This window comes from Callionymus lyra, chromosome 7 (assembly GCF_982586985.1).
Source record: "Callionymus lyra chromosome 7, fCalLyr1.hap1.1, whole genome shotgun sequence".
Classification (NCBI taxonomy): Eukaryota; Metazoa; Chordata; class Actinopteri; order Syngnathiformes; family Callionymidae; genus Callionymus; species Callionymus lyra.
Genome location: NC_141824.1, coordinates 102,501 through 125,000, shown reverse-complemented (window position 1 = coordinate 125,000; position 22,500 = coordinate 102,501). Strand labels below are relative to the sequence as shown.

Here is a 22,500-nt window from a genome sequence, read left to right as displayed (position 1 = left end):
CTGGCGCCACCAAGTGTCAGAAATAACAATTGTGTGAGCATTATTTTTTAAGATCTATATTAAAAAAACATCAATTAATTCATATATTTATCCATTAAAACATGTCAATAGAAACACATGAAGCAGAAGAAAAGGTTAAGATTGAAAAGTATGTGTTTATTTTTCATAGAAATATTGACATTAGAAAATGATCTTAAGCTCCGCCAACTGAAAACACTGTTGTTCTGGAGATTAAATCTTGTTGATCATAACTACACCAACTCTGCTGTGATTGGTCAAACATGGAGGTTTGTCACAGCGCGTCATCAATCCCAGAAGTCTGAATGCGTATTGAAAATATGACATTTCAACGATTACTTTTTTTTAATCTTGTCTTGTTAGTGATCTTTAGGGACATCAGTCGAAATATTAACTTTATTAAACACTGACAAGAATGTCATCAAAGTTCATCAGCAAAAGGTACCAGTTGAACAACTACAACTAGAGAACATATGTGTAGAAAAATAAACTCAAGTTTAACAATAATAATGTGTAAAAATATAAAGTCACTTCAACATCAAAACATGTTTGTTGATGTTTTTAGACTCTTTTAAATTGTTCTTTTTCAGCAAACAAGTCAAAGTATTGATTCCTCGTGAACTTGTGTTTGTGTTTGTGAAGAATGAAGAGTGAAGCCTGCGTGACGTCATCGAGTCACAGAGCCTCTATTCTCTGCAGAAAAACATCACGTTGAGGTTCAGGATGTTTTCGATCTTCTCGCCAAACAAACTCATGGTTTTCACGCAAGAAAGAAAGAAAAGGATTTTTTCTCTCACTCTGTTCCACTCCTCCTGATGACGTCACGCTCCCAGTTTCTCACTTTCAAACTTATTCAGAAGATTTTGTTTGTGTTGGAGCTTCAGAGCCTCGAGAACATGTAGACATGGATCTGTTCAAGGTTTTGGGATCAGTCCTCGTCCTTCTCAGCCCAGGATCCGCGTCCAGAATAAACGGTGAGTTTTAACTTTGAATCCCTCGCGACACAAACAGTTACTTTTTTCTTTTGTTCTCATCGAGACCAAAACTGGGAAAAGTTCGTTTGGACGAAGTTCAGATACAAGTGTGTTACGTTAGCGACACAAAGTCTGTGTGTAAAGTACACACAATGAAACAAATGAACGACACGTTATAATAACAAAAGTCTGGACCAACACACACACACACACACACACACACACACACTAACACACACACACACACACACTAACACACTCACACACATACACACACTCACACTTACACTCACACACTAACACACTCACACACATACACACTCACACTCACACTCACACACACTCTAATACGTGTCTATACGACTAGTTAAAAACAATGTATTTTGATCACTGTGACACTAACTAGTACTTCAGCCTCACTTTAGAACAAAACTCGTCGATCTCACGTAAGCAGCGAAAACAGCATCAGCGCCTCCGTGACGTCACACCAGGGACCGTCTACAAATGACTAACAATGACAAAAATGTCAAATTGAAAAATATTGACAGATTTTAACTAGAAGGAATAATTTAAACTTATTTCTTTCAGGAATAACTAACCTTCATATAATGTCACTTCAATCGTTAGTTTTTTACATTTTAGTTTATTGTTTATGTTTATATTTTCATACAATATACATTTTGTTATAACTGCTACTAGTCACTGATGGTCACCAAATTGATGTCACTTGTTAAAATAAACCATATCATGTAAATACACACGTTACTTTTTCAAATGTATCTTTTCATTTTTTAAATTTAAAAATTTGTGCAATATTTCTAAAACGTTTTGTAATAACTTCGTAATAACAACTGTGATGGTCACCAAATGTTTGTCATTTATAAATATTATCCATAACATGCTACTACACTCGCTTCTCATTGAAATGTTCTTAATCAACATTATCATGCAATATTTCATAAACATTTTGTAACAAATATTAGTTACCTGGATGTAACTACAGTACATGTGAAGTACTAGTATGTAATCTACGCCCCGCCCCCCTATATAGACCCTCTGCTCCCGCCATCCGTCTGCCTTTTAAACTCAATGATGGAGAGAAGACCCAGTTAGAGGCGGAGCATCTACTGATAGACCTGGAGTTACATTCAGGAAACTAATATTTATACTATGTACAAGCTCCGCCTCTAACAGGCTTCACTGTTGGTTTCTAACCGAGTTCCAGAAGTTCACTCCTGGCTGATAAACAGATCTTCACTCCGTTCCCAAGAAAGAAAACCATCCTAACCTGACTCTGTTGTAGATGATGTTCTTTCAGTTACTGTCTCCAGAACTGTGTGAGAACCAGCATCATGTCACGTTAATAAAAGTACAAACGTAGACGTCCGGCTCTGAACAGGCCGAAGACGCTACGCCCTGCTGGAGTCTCTCAGGTGATCAGGGACAGGTGACTCTCTGCCTCATGAGATCTGAGAACAGAACTACAAATCCAATGAGCAACACGCTGAGACTCCAGCTCCAGACAAATGATTTGATTTATGTGAACTAACCTCGCGTCTAACAGGTGGAAATCTGTCAGTGACGGTGAAAACATCAGTGCTTGTGTAGGGGCCCCTCCTGTCCTGTGGGGCCCCTCCTGTCCTGTGGGGCCCCTCCTGTCCTGTGGGGGCCCTCCTGTCCTGTGGGGGCCCTCCTGTCCTGTGTGGGGCCCTCCTGTCCTGTGGGGGGCCCTCCTGTCCTGTGGGGGCCCCTCCTGTCCTGTGGGGGCCCTCCTGTCCTGTGTGGGGCCCTCCTGTCCTGTGGGGGCACTCCTGTCCTGTGGGGGGCCCTCCTGTCCTGTGGGGGGCCCTCCTGTCCTGTGGGGGGCCCTCCTGTCCTGTGGGGGCCCTCCTGTCCTGTGTGGGGCCCTCCTGTCCTATGGGGGGCCCTCCTGTCCTGTGGGGGGCCCTCCTGTCCTGTGTGGGGCCCTCCTGTCCTGTGGGGGGCCCTCCTTTCCTGTGGGGGGCCCTCCTGTGCTGTGGGGGGTCCTCCTGTGCTGTGTGGGGCCCTCCTGTGCTGTGGGGGGCCCTCCTGTCCTGTGTGGGGCCCTCCTGTCCTGTGGGGGGCCCTCCTGTGCTGTGGGGGGCCCTCCTGTCCTGTGTGGGGCCCTCCTGTGCTGTGGGGGGCCCTCCTGTCCTGTGTGGGGCCCTCCTGTGCTGTGGGGGCCCTCCTGTGCTGTGGGGGGCCCTCCTGTCCTGTGTGGGGCCCTCCTGTGCTGTGGGGGCCCTCCTGTCCTGTGGGGGGCCCTCCTGTGCTGTGGGGGGCCCTCCTGTGCTGTGTGGGGCCCTCCTGTGCTGTGTGGGGCCCTCCTGTGCTGTGGGGGGCCCTCCTGTCCTGTGTGGGGCCCTCCTGTGCTGTGTGGGGCCCTCCTGTGCTGTGGGGGGCCCTCCTGTGCTGTGGGGGGCCCTCCTGTCCTGTGTGGGGCCCTCCTGTGCTGTGGGGGGCCCTCCTGTGCTGTGTGGGGCCCTCCTGTGCTGTGGGGGGCCCTCCTGTCCTGTGTGGGGCCCTCCTGTGCTGTGTGGGGCCCTCCTGTGCTGTGGGGGGCCCTCCTGTGCTGTGTGGGGCCCTCCTGTGCTGTGGGGGGCCCTCCTGTGCTGTGTGGGGCCCTCCTGTGCTGTGGGGGGCCCTCCTGTCCTGTGTGGGGCCCTCCTGTGCTGTGGGGTGCCCTCCTGTCCTGTGGGGGCCCTCCTGTCCTGACTTGAAGGTGGCAACGATTCAGCGGCTGTTTCCACATTTACTTCATCCGCGGATGTTTGAGATGGTTTTCCCCGCAGCCATGAAGAAGACGATCCTCAGATTTCCTCCAGTTTAAGACAAACCACCTCTGGATCCAGAGCTGCGAGCCTCGTCCCTCTGACGCCCAGTGCATGTGAAGCATAGATGATACTTTTGTTTGAATATTGTTTACTTTGAATCTGTTGATATATCCGTCTATCATGTTGTCATTGGAAACTATAGACGGTTGATCCTCATTGTAACCGTTTTATTCCTTTTTCTTTAGCTGTCAAAGAAATGTTAGTGACTGAAGCTCAGAGTTATCGTTTCCAAACAGACATAGAAAAATATCTCCTTCTGTCGCATCTGTAGCCGACGCTGCGACTCACAGTGTCAGCAACATCATAACATGGCTCAGAAACTCAATTTATTTTGAAGAACATATAACACGTGTATGTTCACAGTCACTGTGTTTGTATCTTCAGGCCAGAGGATCTGTCGTCGAGGAACCGAGCGTCCGTGCTACAAGGTGTCCTTCATCCACGACAGCAGGCGACGACTCACCTTCGACGACGCTCGCACTTCCTGCCGGACAGACGGCGGCGACTTGCTCAGCATCGAGACAGAAAGCGAGCAGCGACTGATCGAACGCTTCATACGACAGCTGGGAGCAGGAGACGGAGACTTCTGGATCGGACTTCGCCGGCAGAGAGTGACCAGCTTCGCTCCAGGATGTCCGTCTCAGTACGACTGGCTGGACGGAAGCAAGGCCAGGTTCAGGTGAGTCGTCGACTGATGGACGACACTCTTCGTGCACAGGAACGATAACAAGTCTCTACAGATCGTGTGTCGAACCCTGATGATGTCAGTGTTTAAGACGGGATGATGTCAGTGTTTAAGACGAGATGATGTCAGTGTTTAAGACGAGATGATGTCAGTGTTTAAGACGGGATGATGTCAGTGTTTAAGACGAGATGATGTCAGTGTTTAAGACGGGATGATGTCAGTGTTTAAGACGAGATGATGTCAGTGTTTAAGACGGGATGATGTCAGTGTTTAAGACGAGATGATGTCAGTGTTTAAGACGAGATGATGTCAGTGTTTAAGACGAGATGATGTCAGTGTTTAAGACGAGATGATGTCAGTGTTTAAGACGGGATGATGTCAGTGTTTAAGACGAGATGATGTCAGTGTTTAAGACGGGATGATGTCAGTGTTTAAGACGAGATGATGTCAGTGTCGAACCCTGATGATGTCAGTGTTTAAGACGAGATGATGTCAGTGTTTAAGACGAGATGATGTCAGTGTTTAAGACGAGATGATGTCAGTGTTTAAGACGGGATGATGTCAGTGTTTAAGACGAGATGATGTCAGTGTTTAAGACGGGATGATGTCAGTGTTTAAGACGAGATGATGTCAGTGTCGAACCCTGATGATGTCAGTGTTTAAGACGAGATGATGTCAGTGTTTAAGACCAGATGATGTCAGTGTTTAAGACGAGATGATGTCAGTGTCGAACCCTGATGATGTCAGTGTTTAAGACGGGATGATGTCAGTGTTTAAGACGGGATGATGTCAGTGTTTAAGACGAGATGATGTCAGTGTTTAAGACGGGATGATGTCAGTGTTTAAGACGAGATGATGTCAGTGTTTAAGACGAGATGATGTCAATGTTTAAGATTAGATGATGTCAATGTTTAAGACGAGATGATGTCACTGTTTAAGACAAGATGATGTCAGTGTTTAAGACGAGATGATGTCAATGTTTAAGACGAGATGATGTCACTGTTTAAGACGAGATGATGTCAGTGTTTAAGACGAGATGATGTCAGTGTTTAAGACGAGATGATGTCAGTGTTTAAGACGAGATCATGTCAGTGTTTAAGACGAGATGATGTCAGTGTTTAAGACGAGATGGTGTCAGTGTTTAAGACGAGATGATGTCAGTGTTTAAGACGAGATGATGTCAGTGTTTAAGACGAGATGATGTCAGTGTTTAAGACGAGATGATGTCAGTGTTTAAGACGAGATCATGTCAGTGTTTAAGACGAGATGATGTCAGTGTTTAAGACGAGATGGTGTCAGTGTTTAAGACGAGATCATGTCAGTGTTTAAGACGAGATGATGTCAGTGTTTAAGACGAGATGGTGTCAGTGTTTTAGACGAGATGATGTCAGTGTTTAAGACGAGATGATGTCAGTGTTTAAGACGAGATGATGTCAGTGTTTAAGACGAGATGATGTCAGTGTTTAAGACGAGATGATGTCAGTGTTTAAGATGAGATGATGTAACTGTTTAAGATTAGATGATGTCAGTGTTTAAGACGAGATGATGTCAGTGTTTAAGACGAGATGATGTCAGTGTTTAAGACGAGATGATGTAACTGTTTAAGATTAGATGATGTCAGTGTTTAAGACGAGATGATGTCAGTGTTTAAGATTAAATGATGTCAGTGTTTAAGACGAGATGATGTCAGTGTTTAAGACGAGATGATGTCAGTGTTAAAGACGAGATGATGTCAATGTTTAAGACGAGATGATGTCAGTGTTTAAGACTAGATGATGTCAGTGTTTAAGACGAGATGATGCCAGTGTTTAAGACGAGATAATGTCAGTGTTTAAGACGAGATGATGTCAGTGTTTAAGACGAGATAATGTCAGTGTTTAAGACGAGATGATGTCAGTGTTTAAGACGAGATGATGCCAGTGTTTAAGACGAGATAATGTCAGTGTTTAAGACGAGATGATGTCAGTGTTTAAGACGAGATGATGTCAGTGTTTAAGACGAGATGATGTCAGTGTTTGAGACGAGATGATGTCAGTGTTTAAGACGAGATGATGTCAGTGTTTAAGACGAGATGATGTCAGTGTTTAAGACGAGATGATGTCAGTGTTTAAGACGGGATGATGTCAGTGTTTAAGACGAGATGATGTCAGTGTTTAAGACGAGATGATGTCAGTGTTTAAGACGAGATGATGTCAGTGTTTAAGACGAGATGATGTCAGTGTTTAAGACGGGATGATGTCAGTGTTTAAGACGGGATGATGTCAGTGTTTAAGACGAGATGATGTAACTGTTTAAGATTAGATGATGTCAGTGTTTAAGATGAGATGATGTCATTGTTTAAGACGTGATGATGTCAGTGTTTAAGACAAGATGATGTCAGTGTCGAACCCTGATGATGTCAGTTTTTAAGACGAGATGATGTCACTGTTTAAGATTAGATGATGTCACTGTTTAAGACGAGATGATGTCACTGTTTAAGACGAGATGATGTCAGTGTTTAAGACGAGATGATGTCAGTGTTTAAGACGAGATGTTGTAAGTGTTTAAGATTAGATTATGTCACTGTTTAAGACGAGATGATGTCACTGTTTAAGACGAGATGATGTCAGTGTTTAAGACGAGATGATGTCAGTGTCGAACCCTGATGATGTCACTATTTAAGACGAGATGATGTCAGTGTTTAAGACGAGATGATGTCAGTGTTTAAGATGAGGTGATGTCAGTGTTTAAGACGGGATGATGTCAGTGTTTAAGACGAGATGATGCTAGTGTTTAAGACGAGATGATGTCAGTGTTTAAGACGAGATGATGTCAGTGTTAAAGACGAGATGATGTCAGTGTTTAAGACGAGATGATGTCAGTGTTTAAGACGAGATGATGTCAGTGTTAAAGACGAGATGATGTCAGTGTTTAAGACGAGATGATGTCACTGTTTAAGACGTGATAATGTCAGTGTTTAAGACGAGATGATGTCAGTGTTTAAGACGAGATGATGTAACTGTTTAAGATTAGATGATGTCAATGTTTAAGACGAGATGATGTCACTGTTTAAGACGAGATAATGTCAGTGTTTAAGACGAGATGATGTCAGTGTTTAAGACGAGATCATGTCAGTGTTTAAGACGAGATGATGTAACTGTTTAAGATTAGATGATGTCAATGTTTAAGACGAGATGATGTCACTGTTTAAGACGAGATAATGTCAGTGTTTAAGACGAGATGATGTCAGTGTTTAAGACGAGATCATGTCAGTGTTTAAGACGAGATCATGTCAGTGTTTAAGACGAGATGATGTCAGTGTTTAAGACGAGATGGTGTCAGTGTTTAAGACGGGATGATGTCAGTGTTTAAGACGAGATGATGTCAGTGTTTAAGACGAGATGATGTCAGTGTTTAAGACGAGATGATGTCAGTGTTTCAGACGAGATGATGTCAGTGTTTAAGACGGGATGATGTCAGTGTTTAAGACGGGATGATGTCAGTGTTTAAGACGAGATGATGTAACTGTTTAAGATTAGATGATGTCAGTGTTTAAGACGAGATGATGTCATTGTTTAAGACGTGATGATGTCAGTGTTTAAGACAAGATGATGTCAGTGTTTAAGACGGGATGATGTCAGTGTTTAAGACGAGATGATGTCAGTGTTTAAGACGAGATGATGTCAGTGTTTAAGACGAGATGATGTCAGTGTTTAAGACAAGATGATGTCAGTGTTTAAGACGAGATGATGTAACTGTTTAAGATTAGATGATGTCAGTGTTTAAGATTAGATGATGTCAGTGTCGAATCCTGATGATGTCAGTGTTTAAGACGAGATGATGTCAGTGTTTAAGACGAGATGATGTCAGTGTTTAAGACGAGATGATGTCAGTGTTTAAGATGAGATGATGTCAGTGTTTAAGACGAGATGATGTAACTGTTTAAGATTAGATGATGTCAGTGTTTAAGACGAGATGATGTCAGTGTCGAACCCTGATGATGTCAGTTTTTAAGATGAGATGATGTCAATGTTTAAGATTAGATGATGTCACTGTTTAAGACGAGATGATGTCACTGTTTAAGACGAGATGATGTCAGTGTTTAAGACGAGATGATGTCAGTGTTTAAGACGAGATGTTGTAAGTGTTTAAGATTAGATTATGTCACTGTTTAAGACGAAATGATGTCACTGTTTAAGACGAGATGATGTCAGTGTTTAAGACGAGATGATGTCAGTGTTCAAGACGAGATGATGTCAGTGTCGAACCCTGATGATGTCACTGTTTAAGACGAGATGATGTCAGTGTTTAAGACGAGATGATGTCAGTGTTTAAGACGAGATGATGTCAGTGTTTAAGACGAGATGATGTCAGTGTTTAAGACGAGATGATGTCAGTGTTTAAGACGAGATCATGTCAGTGTTTAAGACGAGATGATGTCAGTGTTTAAGACGAGATGGTGTCAGTGTTTAAGACGAGATCATGTCAGTGTTTAAGACGAGATGATGTCAGTGTTTAAGACGAGATGGTGTCAGTGTTTTAGACGAGATGATGTCAGTGTTTAAGACGAGATGATGTCAGTGTTTAAGACGAGATGATGTCAGTGTTTAAGACGAGATGATGTCAGTGTTTAAGACGAGATGATGTCAGTGTTTAAGATGAGATGATGTAACTGTTTAAGATTAGATGATGTCAGTGTTTAAGACGAGATGATGTCAGTGTTTAAGACGAGATGATGTCAGTGTTTAAGACGAGATGATGTAACTGTTTAAGATTAGATGATGTCAGTGTTTAAGACGAGATGATGTCAGTGTTTAAGATTAAATGATGTCAGTGTTTAAGACGAGATGATGTCAGTGTTTAAGACGAGATGATGTCAGTGTTAAAGACGAGATGATGTCAATGTTTAAGACGAGATGATGTCAGTGTTTAAGACTAGATGATGTCAGTGTTTAAGACGAGATGATGCCAGTGTTTAAGACGAGATAATGTCAGTGTTTAAGACGAGATGATGTCAGTGTTTAAGACGAGATAATGTCAGTGTTTAAGACGAGATGATGTCAGTGTTTAAGACGAGATGATGCCAGTGTTTAAGACGAGATAATGTCAGTGTTTAAGACGAGATGATGTCAGTGTTTAAGACGAGATGATGTCAGTGTTTAAGACGAGATGATGTCAGTGTTTGAGACGAGATGATGTCAGTGTTTAAGACGAGATGATGTCAGTGTTTAAGACGAGATGATGTCAGTGTTTAAGACGAGATGATGTCAGTGTTTAAGACGGGATGATGTCAGTGTTTAAGACGAGATGATGTCACTGTTTAAGACGAGATGATGTCAGTGTTTAAGACGAGATGATGTCAGTGTTTAAGACGAGATGTTGTAAGTGTTTAAGATTAGATTATGTCACTGTTTAAGACGAGATGATGTCACTGTTTAAGACGAGATGATGTCAGTGTTTAAGACGAGATGATGTCAGTGTTCAAGACGAGATGATGTCAGTGTCGAACCCTGATGATGTCACTGTTTAAGACGAGATGATGTCAGTGTTTAAGACGAGATGATGTCAGTGTTTAAGACGAGATGATGTCAGTGTTTAAGACGAGATGATGTCAGTGTTTAAGACAAGATGATGTCAGTGTTTAAGACGAGATGTTGTCAGTGTTTAAGACGAGATGATGTCAGTGTTTAAGACGAGATGATGTCAGTGTTTAAGACGAGATGATGTAACTGTTTAAGACGAGTCAGTGTTTAAGACGAGATGTCAGTGTTTAAGACGAGATGATGTCAGTGTTTAAGACGAGATGATGTCAGTGTTTAAGACGAGATGGTGTCAGTGTTTAAGACGGATGATGTCAGTGTTTAAGACGAGATGATGTCAGTGTTTAAGACGAGATGATGTCAGTGTTTAAGACGAGATGATGTCAGTGTTTAAGACGAGTCAGTGTTTAAGACGAGATGTCAGTGTTTAAGACGAGATGATGTCAGTGTTTAAGACGAGATGATGTCAGTGTTTAAGACCAGATGGTGTCAGTGTTTAAGACGGGATGATGTCAGTGTTTAAGACGAGATGATGTCAGTGTTTAAGACGAGATGATGTCAGTGTTTAAGACGAGATGATGTCAGTGTTTAAGACGAGATGGTGTCAGTGTTTAAGACGAGATGATGTCAGTGTTTAAGACGAGATGATGTCAGTGTTTAAGACAAGATGATGTCAGTGTTTAAGACGAGATGATGTAACTGTTTAAGATTAGATGATGTCAGTGTTTAAGACGAGATGATGTCAGTGTTTAAGACGAGATGATGTCAGTGTTTAAGACGAGATGATGTCAGTGTTTAAGACGAGATGATGTGAGTGTTTAGGACGAGATGATGTCAGTGTTTAAGACGAGATGATGTCACTGTTTAAGACGAGATGATGTCAGTGTTTAAGACGAGATGATGTCAGTGTTTAAGACGGGATGATGTCAGTGTTTAAGACGAGATGATGTCAGTGTTTAAGACGAGATGATGTCAGTGTTTAAGACGAGATGATGTAACTGTTTAAGATTAGATGATGTCAGTGTTTAAGACGAGATGATGTCAGTGTTTAAGACGAGATGATGTCAGTGTTTAAGACGAGATGATGTAAGTGTTTAAGATTAGATAATGTCAGTGTCGAACCCTGATGATGTCAGTGTTTAAGATGAGATGATGTCAGTGTTTAAGACGAGATGATGTCAGTGTTTAAGACGAGAGGATGTCAGTGTTTAAGATGAGATGATGTCAGTGTTTAAGACGAGATGATGTAACTGTTTAAGATTAGATGATGTCAGTGTTTAAGACGAGATGATGTCAGTGTTTAAGATTAGATGATGTCAGTGTCGAACCCTGATGATGTCAGTTTTTAAGACGAGATGATGTCACTGTTTAAGATTAGATGATGTCACTGTTTAAGACGAGATGATGTCACTGTTTAAGACGAGATGATGTCAGTGTTTAAGACGAGATGATGTCAGTGTTTAAGACGAGATGTTGTAAGTGTTTAAGATTAGATTATGTCACTGTTTAAGACGAGATGATGTCACTGTTTAAGACGAGATGATGTCAGTGTTTAAGACGAGATGATGTCAGTGTTTAAGACGAGATGATGTCAGTGTCGAACCCTGATGATGTCACTATTTAAGACGAGATGATGTCAGTGTTTAAGACGAGATGATGTCAGTGTTTAAGATGAGGTTATGTCAGTGTTTAAGACGGGATGATGTCAGTGTTTAAGACGAGATGATGCTAGTGTTTAAGACGAGATGATGTCAGTGTTTAAGACGAGATGATGTCAGTGTTTAAGACGAGATGATGTCAGTGTTTAAGACGAGATGATGTCAGTGTTTAAGACGAGATGATGTCAGTGTTAAAGACGAGATGATGTCAGTGTTTAAGACGAGATGATGTCACTGTTTAAGACGTGATAATGTCAGTGTTTAAGACGAGATGATGTCAGTGTTTAAGACGAGATGATGTAACTGTTTAAGATTAGATGATGTCAATGTTTAAGACGAGATGATGTCACTGTTTAAGACGAGATGATGTCAGTGTTTAACACGAGATGATGTCAGTGTTTAAGATGAGATGATGTCAGTGTTTAAGACGAGATCATGTCAGTGTTTAAGACGAGATGATGTCAGTGTTTGAGACGAGATGGTGTCAGTGTTTAAGACGGGATGATGTCAGTGTTTAAGACGAGATGATGTCAGTGTTTAAGACGAGGTGATGTCAGTGTTTAAGATTAGATGATGTCAGTGTCGAACCCTGATGATGTCAGTGTTTAAGATGTGATGTCAGTGTTTAAGACGAGATGATGTCAGTGTTTAAGACGAGAGGATGTCAGTGTTTAAGATGAGATGATGTCAGTGTTTAAGACGAGATGATGTAACTGTTTAAGATTAGATGATGTCAGTGTTTAAGACGAGATGATGTCAGTGTTTAAGATTAGATGATGTCAGTGTCGAACCCTGATGATGTCAGTTTTTAAGACGAGATGATGTCACTGTTTAAGATTAGATGATGTCACTGTTTAAGACGAGATGATGTCACTGTTTAAGACGAGATGATGTCAGTGTTTAAGACGAGATGATGTCAGTGTTTAAGACGAGATGTTGTAAGTTTTTAAGATTAGATTATGTCACTGTTTAAGACGAGATGATGTCACTGTTTAAGACGAGATGATGTCAGTGTTTAAGACTAGATGATGTCAGTGTTTAAGACGAGATGATGTCAGTGTCGAACCCTGATGATGTCACTATTTAAGACGAGATGATGTCAGTGTTTAAGACGAGATGATGTCAGTGTTTAAGATGAGGTGATGTCAGTGTTTAAGACGGGATGATGTCAGTGTTTAAGACGAGATGATGCTAGTGTTTAAGACGAGATGATGTCAGTGTTTAAGACGAGATGATGTCAGTGTTTAAGACGAGATGATGTCAGTGTTTAAGACGAGATGATGTCAGTGTTTAAGACGAGATGATGTCAGTGTTAAAGACGAGATGATGTCAGTGTTTAAGACGAGATGATGTCACTGTTTAAGACGTGATAATGTCAGTGTTTAAGACGAGATGATGTCAGTGTTTAAGACGAGATGATGTAACTGTTTAAGATTAGATGATGTCAATGTTTAAGACGAGATGATGTCACTGTTTAAGACGAGATGATGTCAGTGTTTAAGACGAGATGATGTCAGTGTTTAAGACGAGATCATGTCAGTGTTTAAGACGAGATGATGTCAGTGTTTAAGACGAGATGGTGTCAGTGTTTAAGACGGGATGATGTCAGTGTTTAAGACGAGATGATGTCAGTGTTTAAGACGAGATGATGTCAGTGTTTAAGACGAGATGATGTTAGTGTTTAAGACGAGATGATGTCAGTGTTTAAGACGAGATGATGTCAGTGTTTAAGACGGGAATGTCAGTGTTTAAGACGGGATGATGTCAGTGTTTAAGACGAGATGATGTAACTGTTTAAGATTAGATGATGTCAGTGTTTAAGACGAGATGATGTCATTGTTTAAGACGTGATGATGTCAGTGTTTAAGACAAGATGATGTCAGTGTTTAAGACGAGATGATGTCAGAGTTTAAGACGGGATGATGTCAGTGTTTAAGACGAGATGATGTCAATGTTGAACCCTGATGATGTCAGTGTTTAAGACGAGATGATGTCAGTGTTTAAGACGAGATGATGTCAGTGTTTAAGACAAGATGATGTCAGTGTTTAAGACGAGATGATGTAACTGTTTAAGATTAGATGATGTCAGTGTTTAAGATTAGATGATGTCAGTGTCGAACCCTGATGATGTCAGTGTTTAAGACGAGATGATGTCAGTGTTTAAGACGAGATGATGTCAGTGTTTAAGACGAGATGATGTCAGTGTTTAAGATGAGATGATGTCAGTGTTTAAGACGAGATGATGTAACTGTTTAAGATTAGATGATGTCAGTGTTTAAGACGAGATGATGTCAGTGTCGAACCCTGATGATGTCAGTTTTTAAGACGAGATGATGTCACTGTTTAAGATTAGATGATGTCACTGTTTAAGACGAGATGATTTCACTGTTTAAGACGAGATGATGTCAGTGTTTAAGACGAGATGATGTCAGTGTTTAAGACGAGATGTTGTAAGTGTTTAAGATTAGATTATGTCACTGTTTAAGACGAGATGATGTCACTGTTTAAGACGAGATGATGTCAGTGTTTAAGACGAGATGATGTCAGTGTTTAAGACGAGATGATGTCAGTGTTTAAGACGAGATGATGTCAGTGTTTAAGACGAGATGATGTCAGTGTTTAAGACAAGATGATGTCAGTGTTTAAGACGAGATGTTGTCAGTGTTTAAGACGAGATGATGTCAGTGTTTAAGACGAGATGATGTCAGTGTTTAAGACGAGATGATGTCAGTGTTTAAGACGAGATGATGTCAGTGTTTAAGACGAGATGATGTAACTGTTTAAGATTAGATGATGTCAGTGTTTAAGATGAGATGATGTCATTGTTTAAGATTAGATGATGTCAGTGTTTAAGACAAGATGATGTCAGTGTTTAAGAAGAGATGATGTCAGAGTTTAAGACGGGATGATGTCAGTGTTTAAGAATAGATGATGTCAGTGTTTAAGACGAGATGATGTCAGTGTTTAAGACGAGATGATGTCAGTGTTTAAGACAAGATGATGTCAGTGTTTAAGACGAGATGATGTAACTGTTTAAGATTAGATGATGTCAGTGTTTAAGATTAGATGATGTCAGTGTCGAACCCTGATGATGTCAGTGTTTAAGATGAGATGATGTCAGTGTTTAAGACGAGATGATGTCAGTGTTTAAGACGAGAGGATGTCAGTGTTTAAGATGAGATGATGTCAGTGTTTAAGACGAGATGATGTAACTGTTTAAGATTAGATGATGTCAGTGTTTAAGACGAGATGATGTCAGTGTTTAAGATTAGATGATGTCAGTGTCGAACCCTGATGATGTCAGTTTTTAAGACGAGATGATGTCACTGTTTAAGATTAGATGATGTCACTGTTTAAGACGAGATGATGTCACTGTTTAAGACGAGATGATGTCAGTGTTTAAGACGAGATGTTGTAAGTGTTTAAGATTAGATTATGTCACTGTTTAAGACGAGATGATGTCACTGTTTAAGACGAGATGATGTCAGTGTTTAAGACGAGATGATGTCAGTGTTTAAGACGAGATGATGTCAGTGTCGAACCCTGATGATGTCACTATTTAAGACGAGATGATGTCAGTGTTTAAGACGAGATGATGTCAGTGTTTAAGATGAGGTGATGTCAGTGTTTAAGACGGGATGATGTCAGTGTTTAAGACGAGATGATGCTAGTGTTTAAGACGAGATGATGTCAGTGTTTAAGACGAGATGATGTCAGTGTTTAAGACGAGATGATGTCAGTGTTTAAGACGAGATGATGTCAGTGTTTAAGACGAGATGATGTCAGTGTTAAAGACGAGATGATGTCAGTGTTTAAGACGAGATGATGTCACTGTTTAAGACGTGATAATGTCAGTGTTTAAGACGAGATGATGTCAGTGTTTAAGACGAGATGATGTCAGTGTTTAAGACGAGATGATGTCAGTGTTTAAGACGAGATGATGTCAGTGTTAAAGACGAGATGATGTCAGTGTTTAAGACGAGATGATGTCAGTGTTTAAGACGAGATGATGTCAGTGTTTAAGACGAGATGATGTCAGTGTTTAAGACGGGATGATGTCAGTGTTTAAGACGGGATGATGTCAGTGTTTAAGACGAGATGATGTAACTGTTTAAGATTAGATGATGTCAGAGTTTAAGACGAGATGATGTCATTGTTTAAGACGTGATAATGTCAGTGTTTAAGACAAGATGATGTCAGTGTTTAAGACGAGATGATGTCAGAGTTTAAGACGGGATGATGTCAGTGTTTAAGAATAGATGATGTCAGTGTTTAAGACGAGATGATGTCAGTGTTTAAGACGAGATGATGTCAGTGTTTAAGACAAGATGATGTGAGTGTTTCAGACGAGATGATGTAACTGTTTAAGATTAGATGATGTCAGTGTTTAAGATTAGATGATGTCAGTGTCGAACCCTGATGATGTCAGTGTTTAAGACGAGATGATGTCAGTGTTTAAGACGAGATGATGTCAGTGTTTAAGACGAGATGATGTCAGTGTTTAAGACGAGATGATGTCAGTGTCGAACTCTGATGATGTCACGGTTTAAGACGAGATGATGTCAGTGTTTAAGACGAGATGATGTCAGTGTTTAAGACGAGATGATGTCAGTGTTTAAGACGAGATGATGTCAGAGTTTAAGACGGGATGATGTCAGTGTTTAAGAATAGATGATGTCAGTGTTTAAGACGAGATGATGTCCGTGTTTAAGACGAGATGATGTCAGTGTTTAAGACAAGACGATGTCAGTGTTTAAGACGAGATGATGTAACTGTTTAAGATTAGATGATGTCAGTGTTTAAGACGAGATGATGTCAGTGTTTAAGACGTGATGATGTCAGTGTTTAAGACGAGATGATGTCAGAGTTTAAGACGGGATGATGTCAGTGTTTAAGACGAGATGATGTCAGTGTTTAAGACGAGATGATGTCAGTGTTTAAGACGAGATGATGTCAGTGTTTAAGACGAGATGATGTCAGTGTTTAAGACGAGATGATGTAACTGTTTAAGATTAGATGATGTCAGTGTTTAAGACGAGATGATGTCAGTGTTTAAGACGAGATGATGTCAGTGTTTAAGACGAGATGATGTCAGTGTTTAAGACGAGATGATGTCAGTGTTTAGGACGAGATGATGTCAGTGTTTAAGATTAAATGATGTCAGTGTTTAAGACGAGATAATGTCAATGTTGAACCCTGATGATGTCAGTGTTTAAGACGGGATGATGTCAGTGTTTAAGACGAGATGATGTCAGTGTTTAAGACGAGATGATGTCAGTGTTTAAGACGAGATGATGTCAGTGTTTAAGACGAGATGATGCCAGTGTTTAAGACGAGATGGTGTCAGTGTTTAAGACGGGATGATGTCAGTGTTTAAGACGAGATGATGTCAGTGTTTAAGACGAGATGATGTCAGTGTTTAAGACGAGATGATGTCAGTGTTTAAGACGAGATGGTGTCAGTGTTTAAGACAAGATGATGTCAGTGTTTAAGACGAGATGATGTCAGTGTTTAAGACGAGATGATGTCAGTGTTTAAGACGGGATGATGTAACTGTTTAAGATTAGATGATGTCAGTGTTTAAGACGAGATGATGTCAGTGTTTAAGACGAGATGATGTCAGTGTTTAAGACGAGATGATGTCAGTGTTTAAGACGAGATGATGTCAGTGTTTAGGACGAGATGATGTCAGTGTTTAAGACGAGATGATGTCACTGTTTAAGACGAGATGATGTCAGTGTTTAAGACGAGATGATGTCAGTGTTTAAGACGGGATGATGTCAGTGTTTAAGACGAGATGATGTCAGTGTTTAAGACGAGATGATGTCAGTGTTTAAGACGAGATGATGTAACTGTTTAAGATTAGATGATGTCAGTGTTTAAGACGAGATGATGTCAGTATTTAAGACGAGATGATGTCAGTGTTTAAGACGAGATGATGTCAGTGTTTAAGACGAGATGATGCCAGTGTTTAAGACGAGATGATGTCAGTGTTTCAGATTAAATGATGTCAGTGTTTAAGACGAGATAATGTCAATGTTGAACCCTGATGATGTCAGTGTTTAAGACGAGATGATGTCAGTGTTTAAGACGAGATGATGTCAGTGTTTAAGACAAGATGATGTCAGTGTTTAAGACGAGATGATGTCAGTGTTTAAGACGGGATGATGTCAGTGTTTAAGAATAGATGATGTCAGTGTTTAAGACGAGATGATGTCAGTGTTTAAGACAAGATGATGTCAGTGTTTAAGACGAGATGATGTAACTGTTTAAGATTAGATGATGTCAGTGTTTAAGATTAGATGTTGTCAGTGTCGAACCCTGATGATGTCAGTGTTTAAGACGAGATGATGTCAGTGTTTAAGACGAGATGATGTCAGTGTTTAAGACGAGATGATGTCAGTGTTTAGGACGAGATGATGTCAGTGTTTAAGATTAAATGATGTCAGTGTTTAAGACGAGATAATGTCAATGTTGAACCCTGATGATGTCAGTGTTTAAGACGGGATGATGTCAGTGTTTAAGACGAGATGATGTCAGTTTTTAAGACGAGATGATGTCAGTGTTTAAGACGAGATGATGTCAGTGTTTAAGACGAGATGATGCCAGTGTTTAAGACGAGATGGTGTCAGTGTTTAAGACGGGATGATGTCAGTGTTTAAGACAAGATGATGTCAGTGTTTAAGACGAGATGATGTAACTGTTTAAGATTAGATGATGTCAGTGTTTAAGATTAGATGTTGTCAGTGTCGAACCCTGATGATGTCAGTGTTTAAGACGAGATGATGTCAGTGTTTAAGACGAGATGATGTCAGTGTTTAAGACGAGATGATGTCAGTGTTTAAGATGAGATGATGTCAGTGTTTAAGACGAGATGATGTAACTGTTTAAGATTAGATGATGTCAGTGTTTAAGACGAGATGATGTCAGTGTCGAACCCTGATGATGTCTGTTTTTAAGACGAGATGATGTCACTGTTTAAGATTAGATGATGTCACTGTTTAAGACGACATGATGTCACTGTTTAAGACGAGATGATGTCAGTGTTTAAGACGAGATGATGTCAGTGTTTAAGACGAGATGTTGTAAGTGTTTAAGATTAGATTATGTCACTGTTTAAGACAAGATGATGTCACTGTTTAAGACGAGATGATGTCAGTGTTTAAGAAGAGATGATGTCAGTGTTTAAGACGAGATGTTGTAAGTGTTTAAGATTAGATTATGTCACTGTTTAAGACGAGATGATGTCAGTGTTTAAGACGAGATGATGTCAGTGTTTAAGACGAGATGATGTCAGTGTTTAAGACGAGATGATGTCAGTGTTTAAGACGAGATGATGTCACTGTTTAAGACGAGATGATGTCAGTGTTTAAGACGAGATGATGTCAGTGTTTAAGACGAGATGATGTCAGTGTTTAAGACTGATGATGTCAGTGTTTAAGACGAGATGATCTCAGTGTCGAACCCTGATGATGTCACTGTTTAAGACAAGATGATGTCAGTGTTTAAGACAAGATGATGTCAGTGTTCAAGACGAGATGATGTCAGTGTTTAAGACGAGATGATGTCAGTGTTTAAGACGAGATGATGTCAGTGTTTAAGACGAGATGATGTCAGTGTTTAAGACGGGATGATGTCAGTGTTTAAGACGAGATGATGTCAGTGTTTAAGACGAGATGATTTCATTGTTTAAGACGAGATGATGTCACTGTTTAAGACGAGATGATGTCAGTGTCGAACCCTGATGATGTCAGTGTTTAAGACGAGATGATGTCAGTGTTTAAGACCAGATGATGTCAGTGTTTAAGACGAGATGATGTCAGTGTCGAACCCTGATGATGTCAGTTTTTAAGACGAGATGATGTCAGTGTTTAAGACGAGATGATGTCAGTGTTAAAGACGAGATGATGTCAGTGTTAAAGACGAGATGATGTCAGTGTTTAAGACGAGATGATGTCACTGTTTAAGATTAGATGATGTCAGTGTTTAAGACGAGATGATGTCAGTGTTTAAGACAAGATGATGTCAGTGTTTAAGACGAGATGATGTCAGTGTTAAAGACGAGATGATGTCAGTGTTTAAGACGAGATGGTGTCAGTGTTTAAGACGAGATGATGTCACTGTTTAAGACGAGATGATGTCAGTGTTTAAGACGAGATGATGTCAGTGTTTAAGACGAGATGATGTCAGTGTTTAAGACGAGATGATGTCACTGTTTAAGACGAGATGATGTCAGTGTTTAAGACAAGATGATGTCAGTGTTTAAGACGAGATGATGTCAGTGTTTAAGACGAGATGATGTCAGTGTTTAAGACGAGATGATGTCAGTGTCGAACCCTGATGATGTCACTGTTTAAGACAAGATGATGTCAGTGTTTAAGACAAGATGATGTCAGTGTTCAAGACGAGATGATGTCAGTGTTTAAGACGAGATGATGTCAGTGTTTAAGACGAGATGATGTCAGTGTTTAAGACGAGATGATGTCAGTGTTTAAGACGGGATGATGTCAGTGTTTAAGACGAGATGATGTCAGTGTTTAAGACGAGATGATTTCATTGTTTAAGACGAGATGATGTCACTGTTTAAGACGAGATGATGTCAGTGTCGAACCCTGATGATGTCAGTGTTTAAGACGAGATGATGTCAGTGTTTAAGACCAGATGATGTCAGTGTTTAAGACGAGATGATGTCAGTGTCGAACCCTGATGATGTCAGTGTTTAAGACGAGATGATGTCAGTGTTTAAGACGAGATGATGTCAGTGTTAAAGACGAGATGATGTCAGTGTTAAAGACGAGATGATGTCAGTGTTAAAGACGAGATGATGTCAGTGTTTAAGACGAGATGATGTCACTGTTTAAGATTAGATGATGTCAGTGTTTAAGACAAGATGATGTCAGTGTTTAAGACAAGATGATGTCAGTGTTTAAGACGAGATGATGTCAGTGTTAAAGACGAGATGATGTCAGTGTTTAAGACGAGATGGTGTCAGTGTTTAAGACGAGATGTTGTCAGTGTTTAAGACGAGATGATGTCAGTGTTTAAGACGAGATGATGTCAGTGTTTAGGACGAGATGATGTCAGTGTTTAAGACGAGATGATGTCAGTGTTTAAGACGAGATGATGTCAGTGTTTAAGACGAGATGTTGTAAGTGTTTAAGATTAGATTATGTCACTGTTTAAGACGAGATGATGTCACTGTTTAAGACGAGATGATGTCAGTGTTTAAGACGAGATGATGTCAGTGTTTAAGACGAGATGATGTCACTGTTTAAGACGAGATGATGTCAGTGTTTAAGACGAGATGATGTCAGTGTTTAAGACGAGATGATGTCACTGTTTAAGACGAGATGATGTCAGTGTTTAAGACGAGATGATGTCAGTGTTTAAGACGAGATGATGTCAGTGTTTAAGACGGGATGATGTCAGTGTTTAAGACGAGATGATGTCAGTGTTTAAGACGAGATGATTTCATTGTTTAAGACGAGATGATGTCACTGTTTAAGACGAGATGATGTCAGTGTCGAACCCTGATGATGTCAGTGTTTAAGACGAGATGATGTCAGTGTTTAAGACCAAATGATGTCAGTGTTTAAGACGAGATGATGTCAGTGTTTAAGACGAGATGTTGTAAGTGTTTAAGATTAGATTATGTCACTGTTTAAGACGAGATGATGTCACTGTTTAAGACGAGATGATGTCAGTGTTTAAGACGAGATGATGTCAGTGTTTAAGACGAGATGATGTCACTGTTTAAGACGAGATGATGTCAGTGTTTAAGACGAGAGGATGTCAGTGTTTAAGACGAGATGATGTCAGTGTTTAAGACGAGATGATGTCAGTGTCGAACCCTGATGATGTCACTGTTTAAGACAAGATGATGTCAGTGTTTAAGACAAGATGATGTCAGTGTTCAAGACGAGATGATGTCAGTGTTTAAGACGAGATGATGTCAGTGTTTAAGACGAGATGATGTCAGTGTTTAAGACGAGATGATGTCAGTGTTTAAGACGGGATGATGTCAGTGTTTAAGACGAGATGATGTCAGTGTTTAAGACGAGATGATTTCATTGTTTAAGACGAGATGATGTCAGTGTTTAAGACGAGATGATGTCAGTGTCGAACCCTGATGATGTCAGTGTTTAAGACGAGATGATGTCAGTGTTTAAGACCAGATGATGTCAGTGTTTAAGACCAGATGATGTCAGTGTTTAAGACGAGATGATGTCAGTGTCGAACCCTGATGATGTCAGTGTTTAAGACGAGATGATGTCAGTGTTTAAGACGAGATGATGTCAGTGTTAAAGACGAGATGATGTCAGTGTTAAAGACGAGATGATGTCAGTGTTTAAGACGAGATGATGTCACTGTTTAAGATTAGATGATGTCAGTGTTTAAGACGAGATGATGTCAGTGTTTAAGACAAGATGATGTCAGTGTTTAAGACGAGATGATGTCAGTGTTAAAGACGAGATGATGTCAGTGTTTAAGACGAGATGGTGTCAGTGTTTAAGACGAGATGTTGTCAGTGTTTAAGATGAGATGATGTCAGTGTTTAAGACGAGATGATGTCAGTGTTTAGGACAAGATGATGTCAGTGTTTAAGACGAGATGATGTCAGTGTTTAAGACGAGATGATGTCAGTGTTTAAGACGAGATGATGTCAGTGTTTAAGACGAGATGATGTCAGTGTTTGAGACGAGATGATGTCAGTGTTTAAGACGAGATGATGTCAGTGTTTAAGACGAGATGATGTCAGTGTTTAGGACGAGATGATGTCAGTGTTTAAGA

The 22,500-nt window shown here is 40.4% G+C and overlaps 1 protein-coding gene across 1 annotated transcript in view; it reads left to right on the top strand.

Moving 5' to 3' along the window:
• Window positions 1–723: 723 nt before the first annotated feature.
• Window positions 724–22,500, top strand: part of laynb (layilin b) — a 38,001-nt gene continuing 16,224 nt past the window's right edge. The window contains exons 1-2 of the mRNA XM_087795595.1: window positions 724–992; window positions 4,232–4,526. Of these exons, the coding sequence (XP_087651721.1) occupies window positions 923–992; window positions 4,232–4,526 (365 nt within the window). The 5' untranslated portion in view covers window positions 724–922. The remainder of the gene's footprint in view (window positions 993–4,231; window positions 4,527–22,500) is intronic.